This window comes from Hemicordylus capensis, chromosome 4 (genome assembly GCF_027244095.1).
Source record: "Hemicordylus capensis ecotype Gifberg chromosome 4, rHemCap1.1.pri, whole genome shotgun sequence".
In the NCBI taxonomy this organism is placed as follows: Eukaryota; Metazoa; Chordata; class Lepidosauria; order Squamata; family Cordylidae; genus Hemicordylus; species Hemicordylus capensis.
The window spans coordinates 166,894,086-166,915,065 of NC_069660.1; the positions used below are offsets into that span (position 1 = coordinate 166,894,086).

General features: G+C 42.5%; 1 protein-coding gene across 11 annotated transcripts in view; it reads right to left on the minus strand.

The window, feature by feature from the left end:
* The window catches only part of PACS2 (phosphofurin acidic cluster sorting protein 2), a 256,899-nt gene that overhangs the window by 97,777 nt on the left and 138,142 nt on the right, over nucleotides 1–20,980 (minus strand). For 8 of the 11 annotated variants that reach the window (XR_008306723.1, XM_053248447.1, XM_053248442.1 and 5 more), the window contains exons 12-14: nucleotides 18,860–18,984; nucleotides 9,632–9,767; nucleotides 4,643–4,747 (exon numbers count right to left, since the gene is read on the minus strand). Coding sequence is in view for 10 of the 11 variants with exons in the window: in XM_053248447.1 (XP_053104422.1) it covers nucleotides 4,643–4,747; nucleotides 9,632–9,767; nucleotides 18,860–18,984 (366 nt within the window). In the remaining variant the exon portion in view is untranslated. The remainder of the gene's footprint in view (nucleotides 1–4,642; nucleotides 4,748–9,631; nucleotides 9,768–18,859; nucleotides 18,985–20,980) is intronic. The other 3 variants (XM_053248450.1, XM_053248444.1, XM_053248441.1) reach the window with 1 other exon arrangement.

The window sequence follows — 20,980 nt, forward strand, 5'->3', positions numbered from 1 at the left end:
TTTTCTCTCATGGTATTCCCTGTGGTGTTATCCCCCAAGATATAACAGAGGTTAGGGAAATCTGTTTAAACATTTTTTTTCTTGTAAACATTCATATATGTCATAATTCCCGTTGTGTTGTTGTTTTGAATATGTAATTAGTTCCTGCTAATTGAAGAAATGCTTTTATATTCACTGCTATTTAATTGCTCTTACTACAAATCTGGTAAGAGGGAAATCATTAAACTAAAAGCTCAATTTCTTTGTTATTATGGGTAAAATTTGAAACATGATTTGATGGCATTGTATAAGATTGTGGTTAAGGAAACCTTAGCTGGGTCTTAAAATGATGAGAGAGTTTCCAGCCAGTTATTTTACTGTAATCTTACCCCTTGTTATTGTCTACTTTGTACTTTTATATCTTTGTATACATGATTTTGGATACCAGTAATGGATATACGACAAACTGTAATCTTACTGGCATGTTAGGGCTGAGAATTTTAATGTGGCTCTGCGCTATTAAGAAAAATTCACTTCAAATTTCATGTTTTTAGTGTGGACAGCATCCTCTTTCTTCATGAGCAACTCCTTTATATAACATTTCAACATATTGAAACTTGGGGGAGCCAGAAGAGAGGTTCAAAGACTGCTCCTCCATTCTTTATATGTTTGTTTCCTATACATATATTCCCTCACATACCAGATTTGTTTTATTCTTTTTTGGTTTTCAAAGGGACCTTCACAGCTGAGAGCTGAAATGTTTTTCTCTTTGCATTTTTTGCATTTTCATTACATCATTATAGATTTTCTTGCTGTGTTTTAGTAGAGAGGAGAACCAAACACGAAATGATAATAAATAAGCGTGAAGATTTTGTTGCATGATTTGGCGCTGAGCTTTATACTTTGGCGGGCTGTTGTTCTGTTTTGAGGGACCCATCTAAGTACTCTGTTTGAGCTTCATTAATCATATTTTTATACTATTATAAAAACAATACTATTTATTGTTTTTATATTATTACTTTGGAGTTGAGAACTCATCCTCTTTCTGTTTAGGTACGAAACTAATATAAGTTTTTAATGGATATAATATATTAATAATATTAATTATTAATATGTTTAATGATACTTTTGAGTCAGCAGGTACGGGAGGGGACCTTCGTTATGGAAATGCTCCGTGCCTGAGCATTAATCTTAAACTTCATGTATATAGCTTCGTACTTTTCTGCTGTTACTTTTTGTAGGTTTTGGCTCTCCCCTCTATATCTTGGTTTACTGTTAGGCCTGTAATTTTATTGATGGTAGACTGAGTTTTTTGTTAACATTTCTGATTTCATAATTATATTCATTCATATATATATATATATATATATATATATATATATATATATATATATATATATAATTATAATTATAATTATACATAACTGTTATTGTTATCTTGGTATCTTGCATGTAGAGGAGGCTCGTATGATGGACCTATTCTTCTGTGTAATCATGTATACTCTCAGAGATGTAACCTTTTCTGGGTTTTTTTTTATTACTAATAAAAGCACCATAAACTCTAAAACCAAAAAAAACCCCACAAAAAACCAGACTTACATAATTTCCTGAGCTCCTTAGAGGAAGGTGAGATAAAATAATAACAACAACTACTACTACTACAGACAGACAAACATCTGCCACACAATACACCAGATATAACTGTAGTCGAGAAGAAAGAAAAACAAGTCAAAATAATTGACATAGCAATAACCCCTGCTAACTTGGCAAAGAGGCACCTTTTAATGTGGTGATTCTCTTTATTTAGCAGGGGGAGAGTAACTGGCCCTATCTACCATCAGCACAGTACCTCCAGTGACTGTTGCTGGTGTCTATCTTATGTTTCTTTTAGATTGTGAGCCCTTTGGGGACAGGGATCCATCTTATTTATTTGTTATTTCTCTGTGTAAACTGCCCTGAGCCATTTTTGGAAGGGCGGTACAGAAATAGAATGAAGAAGAAGAATACCAGGTGATAGCAGAATAGAAGAAAAAGAAATAGAAAAAATCACAAAATACAAAGTTCTACAAATTGAAATTGAAAGGCTATGGCAGAAAAAGACCAAAATAATCCCAGTAGTAATTGGCGCCCTAGGTGCAATTCCAAAATACCTTGAAGAGTACCTCAACACCATAGAGGCCATGGAAATCACCATCAGCCAATTACAAAAAGCAGCTTTACTGGGAACAGCCTACATTCTGTGACGATATCTATAATAATAACAGCAACAATACTGATAATAAAATTCAGCCATCCCAGGTCCTTGGGAAGGACTCAATGTTTGGATAAAACAAACCAGTCAATAACACCTGTCTGACTGTGTAAACAAGAACTAATAATAATAATAATAATTATTATTATTATTAGTAGTAGTAGTAGTAGTAGTAGTATTCAATAAGGACTCGATGTCTGGATAAAACAAACCCGTCAATAACACCTGTCCGACTGTGTAAACAAGAAATAATAATAATGTCTGAATGTTTTTGCTGACACCAGTTGTTTCTAAACATTTTAGTATCCATGTGTGAGGCAATGAGTCGAAGGCTTTCTTGTAGTTTCTTGTAGACCTGTCCAGTATGGTTGGACCTCTGGCATAGCTCTCAACTTCCTCAGAGCACGCAAGCCCCACAACCACGCCAAGGTAGTGCCTCACTGGGGGGTATTATAATATTATTATTATTATTATTATATAATACATTATATATTATATAATAATATGTAATGGGGTATTATATATAATTATATAATTATATAAAATATAATTATATAGTGGGGGTATTATTATTATTAGAATTATTATTAGCAGAAAAAGACCAAAATAATCCCAGCGGTAATTGGCCCCCTAGGTGCAATTCCAAAACAATTCGAAGAGCACCTCAACACCATAGGGGCCACAGAAAACACCACCAGCCAATTACGAAAAGCAACTTTACTGGGAACAGCCTATATTCTGCGACGATATCTAGAATAACAAGAACAATATTGATAATAAAATTCAGCCATCCCAGGTCCTTGGGAAGGACTCGATGTCTGGACAAAACAAACCAGGCAATAACACCTGTCTGAGTTTGTAAATAAGAAATAATAATAACAATTAATAATAACAACAAAAATAAATAAATAAAATTCTTTTGTTGTAGTCTATCACTGTGACCTGTTGCAGAGGTAGGAGTGAGGCAGAAATCAAGGTAGATTTGGAACTTATACAATGTTTATTGCTGTTTAAGATTATTTGTATTATGTTTCGCTTGTGTGACCCCTTGACTTTGGAATGCCCTCCTGGAAGAGATTCGCCATGCTCTTTCCCTCAGTGTTTTTCAGGAACTGAACACACCTCTTTTTAGTATTAATATTTTATCCACTGCTTATATCTTGTAGGTTTTTTAGTTTTTAGCCTTTATTGATAATTTTTAATTTCAAAAGTGTTAAAATTTGTGATTTTAGCCTGGTCTTTAAATTTTTTAAATATTTTTTAAAATTCTATATTGTATCTATTTTATTAATGTTGTAAGCCACCCTGAGCGGTAGTGCACTGGAGGGGCGGGATCTAAATATTTTAAATAAATAAATAATTAAGATTTTATTATTGTATTTTTAACTGAAAGGCAGGGTATACATTTTAAAAATAAAATAAAATAAAAATAGCAGCAGAATTCCTTGTTGTTCAGAATACTAAACAAGCCTAATCTGAAATTTTCCATATGGGATTATGGAATATCACATTACTAGCTCTAGCTTATCTTAATTAATTAATTAATTGAGAGTCTTCCTCCATGTCTGCATAACATCCTTGTAATTTGGCCGGAGCTAGATGGTGTCATACAAGCTAAATCTCCATGTGACATCTCTTAGGTTCAAGATCTGCAGCCAGCTCAAGTACTGACTAAAAGTACATGCAGATTTTGAGACTGAAAAAGTAAAGCAGTTTTACAGAACTACTGCCACCTCCAGCACAGCATCCCCCCAGTGGCGTAGAATGAAACCAAGTCAGCTGAACCTTTTCACTGGATTTTTGTGGACTGTACCAATCAGCGAATGAGCCAATATGTGGCTAGAGAAAAGGCTATAATTATTCAGAATCAACTCACTTTTTTAAAAAGTGTTTCGATGCTATTGGGTAGCAATATTGGGTTCAACATGATGTATGTTTAACCATTCATATTAATAATTTAACATATGGAAATCTTCTGGTGGTGGTTTTTTTTTGGCGCCATGGGTTGGCGGCAACCTATGTTGCCGCCAACCCAGCAAAAAATAGTTGTATGAGGAGCTTGTTCATATTATGAAGCAGTCACCACATTGTGGAGAGGAACTCCTACCTATGCCAGGGATGTCCAGCTCTGCATACATGGGGGCTTCTCTATTGTCCAGACAATAGGGTCTGGGAGCAGTGAAGTTTCACAGTTGTAAAGTACATGCCTAGCATGAACAGCATGACATAAATACAGATAATTACATATTGCATACAAAATCTGGAAGAGATACAACATCTAAAGTGTAGAATTTCTGTTTCCTAAAAGATAACAGGGGGGAAACATTGCTAAAACTGTTTTAGAAGCTGAGAAATGACCATTCTTGATTTATGCCAAGATAACCACGTGGTGACTTCATCAGCTCTCCTTACCTGCCCTTGCCAATCAGAAGTATTGACTAGAATGATATTTTCTGGTAGCTGGTCATCTGAGATCAGGATGTGATTCAACTGGTCGTACACAGTTTTTCTAGGGATCTGTAAATACAAACACTATAAACAGAAATATTCCTGAAGATCCATCAGAACTTTGGACTAACTCCTGAATCACTTGCTTAATCTTCTTGCACCTCTTCTCAAGCCTATAGTCTAGTCTATCAACGGGTTCCTCAGAAATCTTGCAAATACCAGTGAAAAGCCAATGGACATCATCTGCTGGATCCAAGCATTTAGAGTACTGTGGTGTCACTTGTTCATAGAGCAGAACTTTTGACCTGTATCAGCTAGAGCTATCTTTTTATTCCTTCTGATACCAGAGGGGTAGTGTTAGTTACCTCATCCACCTCACTGGTTTGCCATATGGGTGTACACAAAACCAATTTGCCTGGTTCGAGTCCAAACCAGACTCGAACCAAACCAGGCATGTTCGCTTTTGTGCCCCCTGAACATACCCCCAGCTCAGCTCAGATTTGAGCTGGTTCAGGGGTTTTAAGATTTTTAAAACCCTTAGAAAAACCTTTTACACTCATCAGCAGGGCCAGGTTGGTGGTGGCAGGAGAGTCTCTGCCGTCTCTCCCTCCCTCTGCCAGCTTTCTCTCGTTCTAAAAAGGGATGTTTCCACCCATTTACAGGCCCTTCCTCCAGTGGCGGCAGCCATTTTGAAGGCCACCACACACGCCCAATGACCCAAACCATGTAGAAGCTCACTGGGCATGTGCAGCAGCCTCCAAAATGGCCACCGCAACCAGAGGAAGAGCTGTAATGTCCTGAAAATGGGCCGAACTGGCCCTTTTAAGGAGGCCAGCTGGGGCGAGATGGCAGAGACCTCCCTGCAGCCGACCCAGACCTAGAGATGAGTGTAAAAAGTTTAATTATTTTTTTAAATAAAAAAATTAGAACCACTGAACTGTTTCCACCCCCACTCATACCAAGATGATGTAGCATAGCCTCAAAATAGTCATGACATCTAAATATCCTTTCCAAGGCCTTCAATGCAACCCTACTAAGTGCTAGTCTGCGACGTATTTCTTGACTCCTGGATCCTTTACTGTTGATAGTCGATCCTAAAAGGCAGAAGCTATCCACCACTAGGGGTGTGCAAGGGTCCGAACCAGTCCGGACGGGCACAGGGGGGGTTGTAGCTTTAAGGGGGGTGGTACTTCCCCCCCCCGCCACTCTCCCCCCTCCGGCGCTGTGGTTTTAGAGAAAGATTCTGGGGCGGCAGCGTTCCTCCCTGCCGCCCCTGGCCCCGTCGTTAGCCTGCAAGTACCGAAGTAAAGATCACGCATGCGCCCGTTCTGCCACGCGTGCGCACCTGTGGCTGCTGCGCGCGTGCTCTGCTGATGTCATATGTCGACGGCGGCCGCAGGCGCACACACGCGGCAGAACGGGCGCATGCGTGATCTTTACTTTGGTACTTGCAGGCTAATGACGGGGCCAGGGGCGGCAGGGAGGAACGCTGCCACCCCAGAATCTTTCTCTAAAACCACAGTGCCGGAGGGGGAAGAGTGGCGGCGGGGGGAGGGTAAGTACCACCCCCCGCCCTTAAAGCTACAACCCCCCTCCATGCCAGACCACCGGACCGGCTCGGAACCGGACCGGTTTGGAGGCCTCCAGTATGGCCTCCGAACTGGTCCGGGCACATCCCTATCCACCACTTCTCTGTCTTCATTATCATTTCTGAGGCTGGTTGCTGCACCTGTTGTCATTAGTTTAGTCTTCTTTACATTTAGTCATAGTCCCATTTTTTCACTATGCTCCTTGACTTTCACTACTAGACTTGCAGATCATCCGCATTCTCAGCTATCATAGTAGTGTCATCAGTGTAGCAAGGGTTATTGATGTTAGCTTTAAAACCGTGCTCATCTTCTTCCAATCTGCATTATCAGCTATCAGAGTAGTGTCATTAGCATAACACAGGTGATTGATGTTTCTTCCTCCAACTTTCAAACTGCACTCATCTTCTTCCAATCCAGCTTCCCTCAGTATATGTCCAGCTTATGTTGAATAAATAAGGAGAAAGTATGTAAGCCTTGTCTTACTCCTTTGCCTATCTGGAACCAGTCTGTTTCAACATGTTCCGTCTGGACTGTGGCTTCCCGTCCTGTGTACGGGTTTCTCATGAGAACAATGAGATGTTCTTGGATGCCCATTTTCCTAAGGATATTCCACAACTTGACATGGTCAACACAACTGAAGGCTTTTCTGTAGTCAATAAAGCACATACTGACTTCTTTGGGGTATTCTTTGGCTTTCTCAATTATTCAGTATGCATCAGCAATAATGACATTAGATCCTTGAAAATCACTAGAAGCTCTAGGTAACTGATATGGTGGCAGGCTTCTGAAAATGATCATGTGTCCACCACAGTAAAATGCTGACAGTGAGCACTCCACACTTGAGTGGAGGCATCTGTAATGATTTGAAGGTGAGGCTGTTGAGTGTGAAAAGGTTTGTTCTCTTCTAGGTTTGAGAGGGAAGCACCAGTGGACAGCAGACCTGACTGCCCCTGGTACAGATAGTCTAAGAGAAAGGTGATGTAGGTTCAGTGAGAAATTGTCCAGAAACCATCTCTGCAAAATCTGCATTCAAAGCTAGTATTGCAATGGTGGAGGCCATGAGACTTAAAAGGTGTTGTATAAAGTGTGCAGTGTGAATCCTGTGAGCAAAGAATTGTTACACAGTTGGGGGGATCATATCAATGGGATGAAGAGCAAGAAAGGCTAATGCTGTGTCTGAATCCAGAAGAATGCCAATAAATTCTTGAAGACTTATTGGGACTCAGTTGGACTTGTCATGACTTACTGTAGGCCTAAGTTATTAGTAAAGTTAATACAAGCATGCAAATGTGCTATGGAACTGTCAGAGTTCACCCTAGCCCTGACCCTGAACCTGAAGGAAGGTATCTAGAACTATTCTTAGATGAAGAGTTGCAGTGTAAGGTAGCCATAGACATCAACCCCAAGACCCCCAGGGCTGTGACCTCTGAAGGTTACTTGGAGACGACAGAAACTCACACACCCAACCCATCATCAGAACCTCATCAGAACAGTAGAGTGTACCTTGCCACAGATTTCAGAGACAGGTCTTGAGGAGGAGACTCTTTACACACAAAGCCCATAGATGCTGCAGGCTTCAAGCCAAATGGAAAAGCACATGTCTCATGGCCTGACAAACAATGGGGCTACTTGGGAGGAGCAGTAAGCAGCCAACCCCTGGCAACTTAGGAGTAAGGCTTGGTTTGCTCCAGGAAAGGGTGGGGCTCTCCAGACCAGTGTTCCCTCTAATTTTTTTCATCTGTGTATGGAATGAATTTTGTTCTGGGTGGCAGTATCAAGACAGTGTGTTTGCATGTGCATTCAGAATGGGGCCTTCCTGATTCAACCTGAGCGGGATCTAAAATAAACTGAGTGGACATCAAAAAATGTGTGAGTACATGCACATGCACACACCTTTTAATGAACACTGCTCCAGACCCTCTATAAGCAGGTTCCTGAACCAGCTCTAGTGCTGGAGACAACAGTTCTAAATGAGCACCACTCTCAGTCCTGCTGTCATGTGTCCAGCCCCACTCTAGTACCTTATATTCAGAATGAGCTTTGTAAATGCATTGTAAATGCATTCTACAGGCCAGACTGGATGTGACAGCTTATCTCAAATGTTTTCAGATGTCCCTAATTTTTATGACCTCAGACAAGTACAACTTCACTGGAGGACTATGGCTCTTTTCTGTGATTTTGTTTGTTTGTTTTTTTACATTTATATATCCTGCTCTTCCTCCAAGAAGCCCAGAGCATACTTAGATTTCTCCTCACAACAACCCTGTGAAGTAGGTTAGGCTGAGAGAGAAGTGATTGGCCCAGAGTCACCCAGCAAGTATCATGGCTGAATGGAGATTTGAACTCAGGTCTTCCCGGTCCTAGTCCAGCACTCTAACCACTACACCAAGCTGGTAATTTTGGAATCACTAAGTAAATGAATGCTGAAGCACTAGGTCTCTCCCTTAGATGGAGGAAGGCTGTCCATTTACACCCAGAGGTGTAAAGCCACGGACCTTGGGGATTTGGTCCGTGGCCACATGTTTCTGGGGGAGCCTCCAAATGTTCTGGGGGGCCTCCCCAGGGCTCCGCTGCTGCCCTGCGCCCACTGCCATGCTAATTAACATTTTAAAACACTTTTTCAGCCACCGCTGTGCACAGAGACAGGGGTGGCTGGCAGGGAGCGGGCACTCAAGGGGAGTCCAAGCTAGGGAGGAGGCGGCAGTGGCAAGAGCTCCTTATCTGAGCCCACCTGCCACCCAGATGACAGGTTGGCCCATTTAGGAGCTTTTTGCACCCGTGCATGAGTGCAGAGGCCCGAAATGGGCTGAGAACAGGCCGACCTGTCATTTGGGTGGCAGGTGGGCACAGGGAAGGAGCTCTTGCCATCGCCTCTAGCTCCTTGCCCCCCCCCCTCAAGTGCCTCCACACCCCGCTGGCTCAGCAGCGTCCATCCCTGATGCACAGCAGCAGCTGAAAAAAGTAAAAAAGAAAACTTAACTTGCCCCCGACCTCCCCCCCACCAGCCCTGAAACGTGGGCAGCCTCCAAAGCTCTTCAGGTCCGGGGTCCAAAATTGCTTAGGTGCGCCCATTTACACCATAGGCATTTAAGAAGCTGCCTGTGAACAGCTTTGCTGCAAATTGCACTGTTTATTAGTCACCTCTCAGTGATGGTATTCAGACAAGATGAACTTCCCCCTCAAGGACACCTATCCACATATAGACAAACACTACACATCTGTAGACAATTACACTTGAAGAAACATTTTTATATCAATAACTCTTTTCTGAGTGATGCAGAGAGATAAGAACTACACTGTAAATCATCTCAAATGGTAATGGGTCAAAGAGAATGCCTCTTGGACAATGAAAAGCCCATCTCACCTGCAAGTGATGTCTAGTGTCTGGAGACCGCTCATTGTCCAGGCTGTTGGCTCTTTCATTCTGCTGCTTTACTGGCTGCCTTTCTTTAAGTGATGTACTTCTGCCTCTACGACCCATCTGCTTCCCCTCTGATCTGCTAAGAAAGGATGTTTTCATATTTACCAAAAAATCAAGGGAGCATGGATGCTGCTTACTATATTGTGACTTTCCTGAAGTATACTGAAGAAGGGCAAAAACATCACAAGCTTTCCTTTATTCCAACAATATAGATGATGTTGGAATATAGCAATGGCAGATTACTATTTTCACTGAAAGTATAGAAGAAGCTGTTAAGAGACATCACTAGACTGCTTTCAGGTTTCTTTAATAATAACCACTACCACTACAAACAACTTATTAAAAGTAATAATTTAATAATAAAAATCAAATCATTAAATAATTTATATACTGCTGAGCAAAAAAGTTCTCAAAGTTGCATATCATCTTATAAGAAATTCACCCATGAAACTTACTATAGACTTCTTTGCTCTGTCTGACTACTTTCAATAAAATCAAATCCATGGAGAAGAAATGGGAGGCTGGGGGTGGGTGGATCAACACACAAATTAAGTCTTGGTTGACTTTGGATTTGCTTCATACATTACAATTTTGATTCATTTATTTACCTATCTATATTTAAATCTTCTTCAATGACCTTTAATGTGCAATAAAAGTTTTAAAAACATTCAAAAGTTTATAAGTTAAAAACTAAACACAGATGTAACAAAATAGCAGATGTTTCGATGTAAGACATCATCCTTAGTGCTATAGAAGGGTGGCTGAGTTTTGTTCTTAAATATAACTCCAGACCATGATTCAGCTAAAGAGCTGAAGGCAATCAACCAATCCTGTGCAGCTCCCAATATCACATATGACGGGGGGGGGGACCCTTCTCTCCTTCCACAGTTTTTGTTGTTTTTTCCTTCCCCCACTCTGTAAAAAGCAATCAGAGATGGAGAAGCTTTTATTTTGACAGGGAGCGCATTCCAAAGCCCTGCAGCAGCCACAGAGAAGGTCAAGTCCCAAGTTGCAACCAGACTGGTGGCAACTGTAACCAGACCACCCCAGATTATCTTTATAGGGCCCCTGGTGGTGCAGTGGTTAAACTGCCGCCCTGTAACCAGAAGGTTACAAGTTCGATCCTGACCAGGGGCTCAAGGTTGACTCAGCCTTCCATCCTTCCGAGGTCGGTAAAATGAGTACCCAGAATGTTGGGGGCAATATGCTAAATCATTGTAAACCACTTAGAGAGCTCCGGCTATAAAGCAGTATATAAATGTAAGTGCTATAGGCAACATGGTTCATGCCAAAGGAGGCTCTCACTCAAGTACTCTGGACCCAAGCCATTCAGGGCTTTATAGGTAATAACCAGCACTTTGTATTTCATTCAGAACTATATCGGCAGCCAGTGCAGATCTTTTAAAATCGATGTTATACGGTTCCTTCAGGTTGTCCTAGAGACCCAGAGACCAGTCTGGCTGCTGCATTCTGTACCAGTTGTGGTTTCAGGACTACAAAGACTGTACTGTAATGTAGACTGCATTACCGTAACATCCTGAAAGCTCAAAGCCTGGAGGTTACCAGCTCATGTACCACTTTTTTCAGGTCACTTGCCTCCAGAAATGAGCATAGCTGGTGTATCAGCCAAAGCTGATAAAAAGCGACTGCCTCAACCTGAGAAACCAGAGAGAGTTTTGGATCCAGGAGCACTCCCAAGCTATGTACTTGTTATTTGGGGGGGAGTGTAACCCCATCCGGAACAGGCAGATCTAAACCATCTCTTGAGTTTTGACTGCCCCCAATCAATACCTCTGTCTTATTTGGATTCAACTTCAGTTTGTCATCCCTCACCCAGCCCATTACAGCCTCCAGGGAGGCATTTAGGGACATTATGCCATTTTACATGGAGAAACAGATCTGTTATTTTTCTGTGCTTGGGCTCTGGTTCTTTTTATAGGGTTTTTATTTTCTTTTGTTATGTTTTTATTTCTGTTTTGTTTTTCTTTTTTGGGCTCCCTGGCAAGGTGTGGGTGCCTTTTGGAGCTACCTGGGGTGGGAGGTTTGGGTTGGCCTATTCCCACAGTGTCAGGATCCGGGAGGTATGGTGTGAGGAGGCTAGTTAGCCAGCTTAGGGGTAGCAATCTCTGCAATTTGTGTCAGATTTCTGCTTCCAGACTTCTTTCCACTTTCCTTCCCTGGTGACTGGATTGCAGTTTCTCAAGGTCTCAGGTTGCTCCTTTTCAATGCCAGGTCAGTTCACAATAAGACCTCTTCCATTTTTTATCTTATTATGGAGGTGTGGGCCGACCTGGTTTGTATTACGGAAACCTGGCTGGGTCATGATGGCAATGTTGCCTTATCTGAGATCTGCCCGCCAGGCAGCCCTGGATTAACCATAACCGTATGTAAATTTTGGTCTATGACCGTAAATAAACATGATGATGATGACCATAAGGCAAAACAAGCATGTGCTTAGGGCATCAAGGGAAGGGGGGCATCACAGAGTTCCCCCTAGCTATCATGCCCTTAACTCTTTCACTGAACATAGGAACATAAGAACAGCCCTGCTGGATCAGACCCAAGGTCCATCTAGTCCCGCATCCTGTTTTGCACAGTGGCCCACCAGATGCTGCTGGAAGCCCACAGGCAAGAGTTGAGGGCATGTCCTCTCTCCTGCTGTTACACCCCTGCAACTGGTACTCAGAGGCATCCTGCCTTTGAGGCTGGAGGTGGCCTGTAGCCCTCCGATTAGTAGCCAATGATAGACCTCTACTCCATGAAGTTATCCAAACCCCTCTTAAAGCCATCCAGGTCGTTGGCTGTCACCACATCTTGTGGCAGATAATTCCACAAGTTGATTATGCGTTGTGTGAAAAAGTACTTTTGTTTGTTGGTCCTAGATTTCCTGGCAATCAATTTCATGGGACGACCCCTGGTTCTAGTGTTAAGTGAGAGGGAGAAGAATTTAAAGCCTGATGACTTTAAATTTGTGGTGATCTCCACTTTTAAGAAAGAAAAATTCAGATATTGTAATGTTGATGCAGTAAGATGGCTAAACAGACAAGAATCCTTTTACATACACAGATTAAATTCCCTGTCACCTTATGGTTTAAACACGAATTTATATTTATCTTCCTTTTTGTAACTGTGGTGCCCTAATTAAGCATGATGTTTGCCAGACAGTGGCAGATTAAGAGGTTCAACAGCTGTGAATAATTGAGAGAGTTATAAAACTGGAGTAAGAGAGTGTGGTCAGTTTATTCAAGCTGGCTTGATAAGACTGGGTGTCAAGTTTGGCAGCAGCTTGTGAACCGTTGCACCTTTTGGGTAATTATCTTTGATGGTTACATATGAATTTTATTATGTTGTAGAAATGTTTTCTCTCATGTTGTACTAATGGTTTCTTTAATGTATGGTTTGTGCTTTGTATCTATAAGGACTCTTTCTTACTCCCTTGGAGAAATCTAAGAACGTTTGGAAACAACTTACACTCTTTTTGGAGGAATTGAAGAAACACTTTTGGAGGATATTATGAAGAACTCCATACACCAGGGAGGAGTGACTTATATTTAGCAGATGGGAAGTTTATCATGTTTGTGACATAGTAATTGTTCATGTATTTCTGAGGAAGCTCATTGTGAAACAAGGACTTATCGCGAAACCTTGTCAAATTAAGTGATTTATGTATATACAGTGATTCTTATATTAAGTGATTTATGTAATTGAGTGATTAATGTAGTTACATTTATGTGAGTTTTGGCATTGGTGTCTTTTGCATGTGTTGGCATTGGTGTCTTTTGCATGTGTTTCTTGTATTGGGTGGTATTTTTTTTTCTTTGTTACTTCGTCACTTCAGCTCCTGTAATTTTTCCAGATACCACGGGGTTAATTTTGAAGCAGGTCGGAGAGGACGCTTAGGAAAGATTGTGTCTAGTGAGTTCATTATTCCCAGTTTGCACCAGAGCATCGGCACTAGAAACCCGCTGAAGGCTTCTTGGAATCCAATTGGATCTAATAACCTTCTTGAGCAGACCAACCTAATGGGTCTTTCATCCCTGCAGAGGTGGGTTTTGGTTGCAAGTCCTACTTTAACCAGATGGTGGTCTGTTCATGACAATGGGGAAATAACAGGAGTCCCCACCCAAGGAACACCACCCCGATCAGAGTAAATGTCCAAATCGAGCATGTGACCTACATCCAGACACCACTTGGAATAGGCCCATAGTTGTCATGGTTGCTATGAACTCCTGAGATGCTCCTGACAACCTTTTAGTGTCTTGAGTTGTACCTGATAAAACTCTAACACTAGAAAAGCTTGCATGTCTCTTTTTAATTAATTATAACCCCTGCTAACTTGGCAAAGAGGCACCTTTTAATGCGGTGATTCTCTTTATTTAGCAGTGGGAGAGTAACTGGCCCTATCCACCCCAGCACAGTACCTCCTGTGACTGTTGCTGGTGTGTATCTTATGTTGTATTTTAGATCGTGAGCCCTCTGGGCACAGGGATCCATCTTATTTATTTATTTATTATTTCTCTGTATAAACCGCCCTGAGCCATTTTTGGAAGGGCAGTATAGAAATTGAATGAATAAATAAATAAATCTCATGTACAATGCTGCACAAATCTCAATGTCACTTGAAAATTGCTATTAGTCTAGAATATGATAACCAGGTTATTAATTAAACTGGCCACAAAGAACATATTACACTTGTTTTTGAGTGTCCGGCTACACTTCCCTATCTCCTTTATCCGCCCTGGCTAGGCTTATCGGGTCCGGCCTCAGAGCAGGGACAGGGAGGGGGTTGAGCGTCACCCTCTGCCGCCTGCATCCCAGGCTGCTTGCTCCTTGTGTCTGCCCCTCTCCAGGTGCCCCTGACACTCTCCACCAGCCAGCCTCTCATCCCCAGCCAGCTCCTTATATGCCTCCTCACAGGCTATGCATTGCCAGCCCCCAATTATAGGCCAACGTCCCTCTTTATTACCTGTAATTAACTACCCCTTACAGCTATTGCCAATGCCTCTCCCCCTTCTCCCTCCTCCTGCTCAGACCCCCTCCCTTCGGGAGGCATGCTGCTATGTTATCTTCGCACAGCTCCCCTTCAGCCTGATCAGGGCTCTGCTTCTCCTCCACTGGAACTGAGTACCTGCTCGCTGGCAGTCTTTCTTCCACAGAGGCGTATCTAGGGAAAATAGCACCTAGGGCAAGCACTGAAATTGCGCCCCCTGTCCAAACATCTGACACCCATCTTTCAGATAACTTTACCATAATATCAGCTCAAAAATATAAGTCAAGCTCGTTAATCTTTTAATATTTCAAAAACTATTTAGCAGTTGACATAGCCAGACCAAAAAATGCTGGAAAACCACAAATTTCAGTATGCTGTCCCCAGCATACTGAAATTTGAACAGTATGCTGAATGAACAGTATGCTGTCCCCAGCATACATGAAATACCCAAATACTATGTGGAGGTGTACTTGGAAAACTAAACAGAAGTGCCTGTCTAATTCCCTACTATGCATTGTAGCATCACTATTACATAGGTTTTAAAAATAAATGGAGAATTTGACTTTTCCCAGATATTCTGAAAAGAATTAAAGGATATGCAGAGTAAACTGTATCACTGCTTGGAATATATGCTAGTATTTCAGAAAGACAGTTAAAATGAGAGAAAGAGAGCAAGAAACTCCCAGTGGGCCTTAATACTAAGGATTTCACACTGATTCAAAGACAAACTCACCATTAATAGCCATATTAGCAAGACATCACATTTAACTCGCTTATCACAAGAAGCAAAGTAAGAGCAAATGAATACAATCCTAATTCATAAGCTTCAGCTCAGTATTCACAAGCCCTGATTCTCTGTACATAGTGCCAAACTGATTATGTGTACAATGACTTATAATTATTTAAATTTAAAAAAATGATCTGTAGCCCTTCGGGGGGGGGGCTTCCTAAAGGCCATGGGGGGTCTGCAAAGGTTCCCCTCCCCCTGCCGGCCTCTTAATTCACCGCTGCAGCCCATCCCGGGCTGGAGGCCTTGCAGGAACCATTTCAGCATGTCCAATGGCTATATATATATGGCCACCAAAAACAAAATGGCCACCACGCATGCTCAATTGGCCTCTGTGAGGCCTGGCATGGCCTAGGGCTTCACAGAGGCCATTTGAGCATGCAGGGTGGCCATTTTATTTTTGGTGGCCATTTTTTTTAAAAAATTCATTTTAAAAAATGGGGCCCCCCTTCAAGTGGTGCCCGGGGCATGTGCCCTGCCTGCCCTACCCTAGATACACCCCTGTTCCTCCATCTCTCCCCGGCTGCCACTCGTCCCTGCTACCTTGGGCCTCTCACCACTCTGCCCTTGGAGGTAAGGACAACTGGCCTCACCAGACATTGAGAAATTATACTGACTCTCCACTAGCTTCGAGGTGAAGAGAAGATACTATTGCTATCTTAAAATATCTGTCACATAGAAGAAGAGTGGACTTGTTGTCTATTGCTCCAGAGCACTAGACTAGAACCAATGGGTTGAAATTACAAGAAAGTAGGTTTAGGCTAGACATTAGGAGGAATTTCCTAAGTGTAAAGCTGTTCAACAGTGGAATGGTCTGCCTCACACAGTGATGTGCTGTCCTTTGCTAAAGATTTTCAAACAGAGATTTGGCAGTCATCTATCAGGGATGCTGTAGCAGTCACCTTCACTGAGTTGGACTAGAAGATCTCCAATGTCTCTTTCAACTCTAAAATTATAATATTCTATGTTTTCAGTTGCAATTGAAAATGGTGGTTTAATTTTTACAGAACCTGGGACCAGGGAACCATTATGGACCACCTTCTCCATATACCTGCATGCCTTCAGATCACATTAACAAGACCCTTGCAAGTGGTCCCAAAAAGCAAGGCCTTCTAACAAGTAGCCACCTTGCTGAGGTTCTGTTTCACAGACAGTCCAACATCAAAAAAATCTGTCCTTCATAAAACTACCTCTTATTGTTCATATACTTAATACAGAGTTGGTCAACTAGTACTATGAATATTTACGATGAATATTCAACAATAGTTTTCAAAATAGCTAGATAGAAAAAGAAAAGAAGATAATTCCCTATCCCCACACTGCTCACAATCTAAAAAGAAACACAAGGTAGACACCAGCAACAGCCATTGGAGGAATGCTGTGCTGAGGTTAGATGGACCAATTGCTTTCCTGCTGCAAAACATAACAGAATCACAACATTAAATAGTGCCTCTTTGCTCAGTAGCAGGGGTGCACATGTATTAAACTGGCTCAATAGCACCAGTATAGTTAAGATGAGTGTTTTCAACGTTCCATCATTATAAGCCCTGAAGATTATATTGCTTATAAAATCAAAACCATTTGTCCAATCTGCCTGACACATTCACTAGGTGACAAGAGACACCTCCCCTGCAAATTTGGTGGTGATCCATTGGGAAATGGCTTAGAGCAGTTTAAAGTTTATCTCTTTTGAACAGGGGTTTAAAGGGTTGGCAACCTTTTTTGTACTGAGGAAGTGGTATTTAAACTATTTTGTAGTCCATTTGCATAGTTTCAGCCTTTAGACTGCATGCCAGAAAAGTGCCTTTTGTATATCCTCTGGGACCCAACTAATGGTTATTTCACAATTGAGCCTCAAAGTGATGTTTTAAGATGCAGAAAAAATGCATCTTGCCTGCTGAGAGAGTCTGTGCAGTAGGGCTTTTGAAGCTGCAGTGCCCACAGCATTGCCCATAACCAGTATGGTGGTCTTGCATCAGGCAATGTTGTCAAGGATGCAGCTGGCTTTCCTGCTGCCGCTGCTCCTACCCGGTGTGGCACGGAGCACCACATCTTTTACACTATTTTGTTGATAACACCATCTGAAGAAAATTAAATCAAGCAGGAGAACTGTGAGGTTTATGGGAAATTTCTGGGAAGATCATCTGTAGTTTTGGACAGGGTGGTTAAAGTATATGGTTTTTTTTATGTGTGGGTTTTTTTAAGAAAAAGGAAAAAAATGAAGCACAGACTTAAAGTGAACATATATTACCTGCTTCTTGTTGTGTCCTTATTCACTGTTGAATAATCATGAGATGGGATCACACAATCACTATTAATGAATCCACTAATTTCGTTTAATTGTGCTTTTTCAGGCAGCAGGTGGGAGAGTGTGATTATCTTAGTTGAAGTTTTTACAATGCTTTTGGTGTTCAACACTGGGAGGTTCTACCTTGTGGTTTGGGTAAGCTCTTCCCCATAGTGTCTAAGCAGCTTTCCTTTCTAAACACCAGGAAATTCAGTAATCTAAAAATTTTCATCTAGAGTTAAAATGCTTTATGTTTTCACTCGTGCCCTAAAAAGAGTGGAAATTGCAAGTTAAGGTGCCCATGTTAACTTCTGTGCCATATAAGCTGTAAAGACTTTGTATGATGATGGCTTTAGAAATGAGGCTCCATTTACCCACACTTTTCCTTGGTCTTTCAGTTGGACGTTGGGCTGGGGAGAGATGTATCCTAGTAGATAGGTGCAGTTTCCCTAGTCACTTCCTGGAAATGCTCCTGAAGAATTTCTGCCTGATACATATCTGATCAAGGCAAAATCTGAAATTATCTTACCTTTTCTAACATGGGGAATAGAAAACTTAAGAAATGTGAATGTACTGGAAGTTGTTGAAAAACTCGTGCGTATTTGGGAGAGGAGTTACAATAGTAACTCTTCATATTGGATTGATCTTATGTAAGGGTGAGGTAAGCACTCAAAGAAATGACACTCAGCTAAACTAACACCCCTGTTTGAATGCTGCCAAGCACAACTGAGGTGGATATAGCGCATGCGAGCCACTTCTGGTACAACGCTGACTGGGGCGGTAAGGAGATACGCTGCCACCCCGCGCAAGCAATTTTGGGGAGGGTGCCGGCAGGGGAAATGTGGCGGGGCAGGGATGAGGACCCTCCCTGCACCTTAAAGGTAAACCCCCCACCTCCGAAGTGGGACAAATGCAGGACCTCCAAACCAGTTTGTGCACATCCCTAAGGTGAACCTGAGTCAAAAGCAAAATCAGATTGGAAGCAGTGCAAAACAGTGCTTAGTTATAACAAGTTAAATAGAATCCGGATGGGGCCACCTGTTTCCAGACAGGAGGCAGCTTTTAGATGATATGTTTTTGCCAGTTGCTGCTATTTAGACAGGTTACCTGATGGTAGGAATTATGAGAGATTCTGTCTTTGTAATCCTGCCACTTGGTGGAAGATTTTCAATGAAGATATCTAAAATGGAGAGCTGTTCTGTTTCTGGTGTGTCTTCTTGCTGTTGATTCTCCTACAAACATAACAAATAACATGAAAGCGAATATCCTATAGAATGGTGATATATCTAGCTAAACTCTTAAATCATGCACTTTTAACAAGGGAATATAAACTCTCTCTTTCTGTTTTTATTCTTGTCAAGATTCCTCTCTTAAAGTTTCCAATTTTCTTGGCTCCAAGAAAAGTTCACTAGCCTCACAAATCTCCAAATGGTCCCAATATGAGGGGGAAGAACAGATATCAATGCCATACAGATCTGTCAGCTGTTCTGCAGAAAAATAAGTTGGTGGATGGTATGGCAAAAGGCTAGTTTGTGTCCTGAAATGACCTGTAGCTGGTAAAGTATAGTGATCAAAAGCTGAGACAGGAATGCCCATCCCAAGGCCTTGTGCTTTAGGGAGGGTGATTTGTCCCAGCCCCATCCCTAGCACAGGCCCTAGAAGACACCGTATTGGCCAGGGGCCTTGATGAGGCGGGGCTAGCATGGCTGCTCCAGCAGCTCCCCGCCCCAAACATTCAGTCCAGCGTTTGCTTTCATCCAGAGAGGAGCTCGCTCATGCGGCTCCTCCAGTTACCAGGCGGCCTGCGGCGTGATAGCGTGCCTGCCTGCGGCCTTGGCAGCAGAGTGGAGGAAGCAGTGACTCAGCAGTGGTGGTGGCAGAGCTCTGAGAAAGCTCCTTCAATTGGCACAGCGGTGCCCCGGTTTTGGGCTTCAGCCCAGTTGCTTGCAGGCCACTGTGGTGGGCTGGATAGGCCTTTGCTTTGGTGCGGGTGGGCAGAGGCCCAGAGTGGGTGATAGCCTCCTGGGGTGTGTGCCTGGCCTAGCCTTAGGGCCTTTGGGGGCCCCTTGGGATTGCAGAGGGTGACCCACACACACACACATTTTCCTCAGTTTCCATGCTTGGAACTACAACTGTGGTTAGTGTCAAATGGACGGAGGGTAGGGTCTTGGCTGGCATCGGGTTGACTGGGGTTGTGATTTTACCTTCAGTAGTAACCAGCAGAGCTAAGGCAGAGCACATGCTCCAGTTACAGGGCAGTTGGGGGAGTCTAGTTATTGCATATATTTGGAGAAAACACATGGGGATCATTGTGGAACTAAATTCTAAGCATTGCCTGGACCCACAACACTGACGATGGATCCACTGGTGGTGCAGATGGGCCCACGCCTTAACATAGGCAAATGAGGGGATGGCCTCATCTCTGGCACATCCAGTTAGGCAAGTATCCCCTGAGTTTTCTGGTGCCATGGACCCACGGCCCCCAGGGGATTCCCCCAGGTCCCTGAGTATGGGATCTAGGTGTGCTGGGGCAGCTTACACCATACAGCTCAGGTGAACTGGTACATGAAAGCTATTTTTCACCCTGTAAGGAGACTCCCCAGGCAGTTAGATTAGAAATTGGGATGGACATAGAGGGTTACCTTACACCAAGGTTGATCCAGCTGATATACTGCATCCTTTCTTTAAACTGCCTGTCGCGTAGCACAAGTGGAGGCTCACATCCCTACGTTAATGCATTTCCATAAACCAGAGTTTAGTTTAGTATTAGCCCAGCAATTAATTGGATAATACACTTAGGATAAGGAGAGTAAAAGGGTTGTTATATATTGAAAATATGCAGCCCTGGCTTGGTGTCCTATGAAGTGATAACTAATAAAAGGACCACATCCATTTTGTAATGGACGTTCTTGCCTTTGTGATGGAGTTCTTGCTTTTAAGCTAAGCATCACTAAGGGTTTCTTCCCTTTTAATAAATTTGGCTTTATAGGAGCACAATATGCAAACACAGGGGACATTACGTCCACTGTCCCTGTAATTCTGTCTGGACCCAACATAAACTGCATGGTTGGACAGAAGGCATTGATGAGAGGTGGGAAGCAGGTTAGCAACCTACAGAGGTCAGACACTTCGAGATTAGCTCATCTATGCCTCACATTGCCTGAATGCAGGTAGGGGGTGCGAGGAGGTGGATATTAAGCTGCATCCATTATCAGCGCTGCCAGTGCT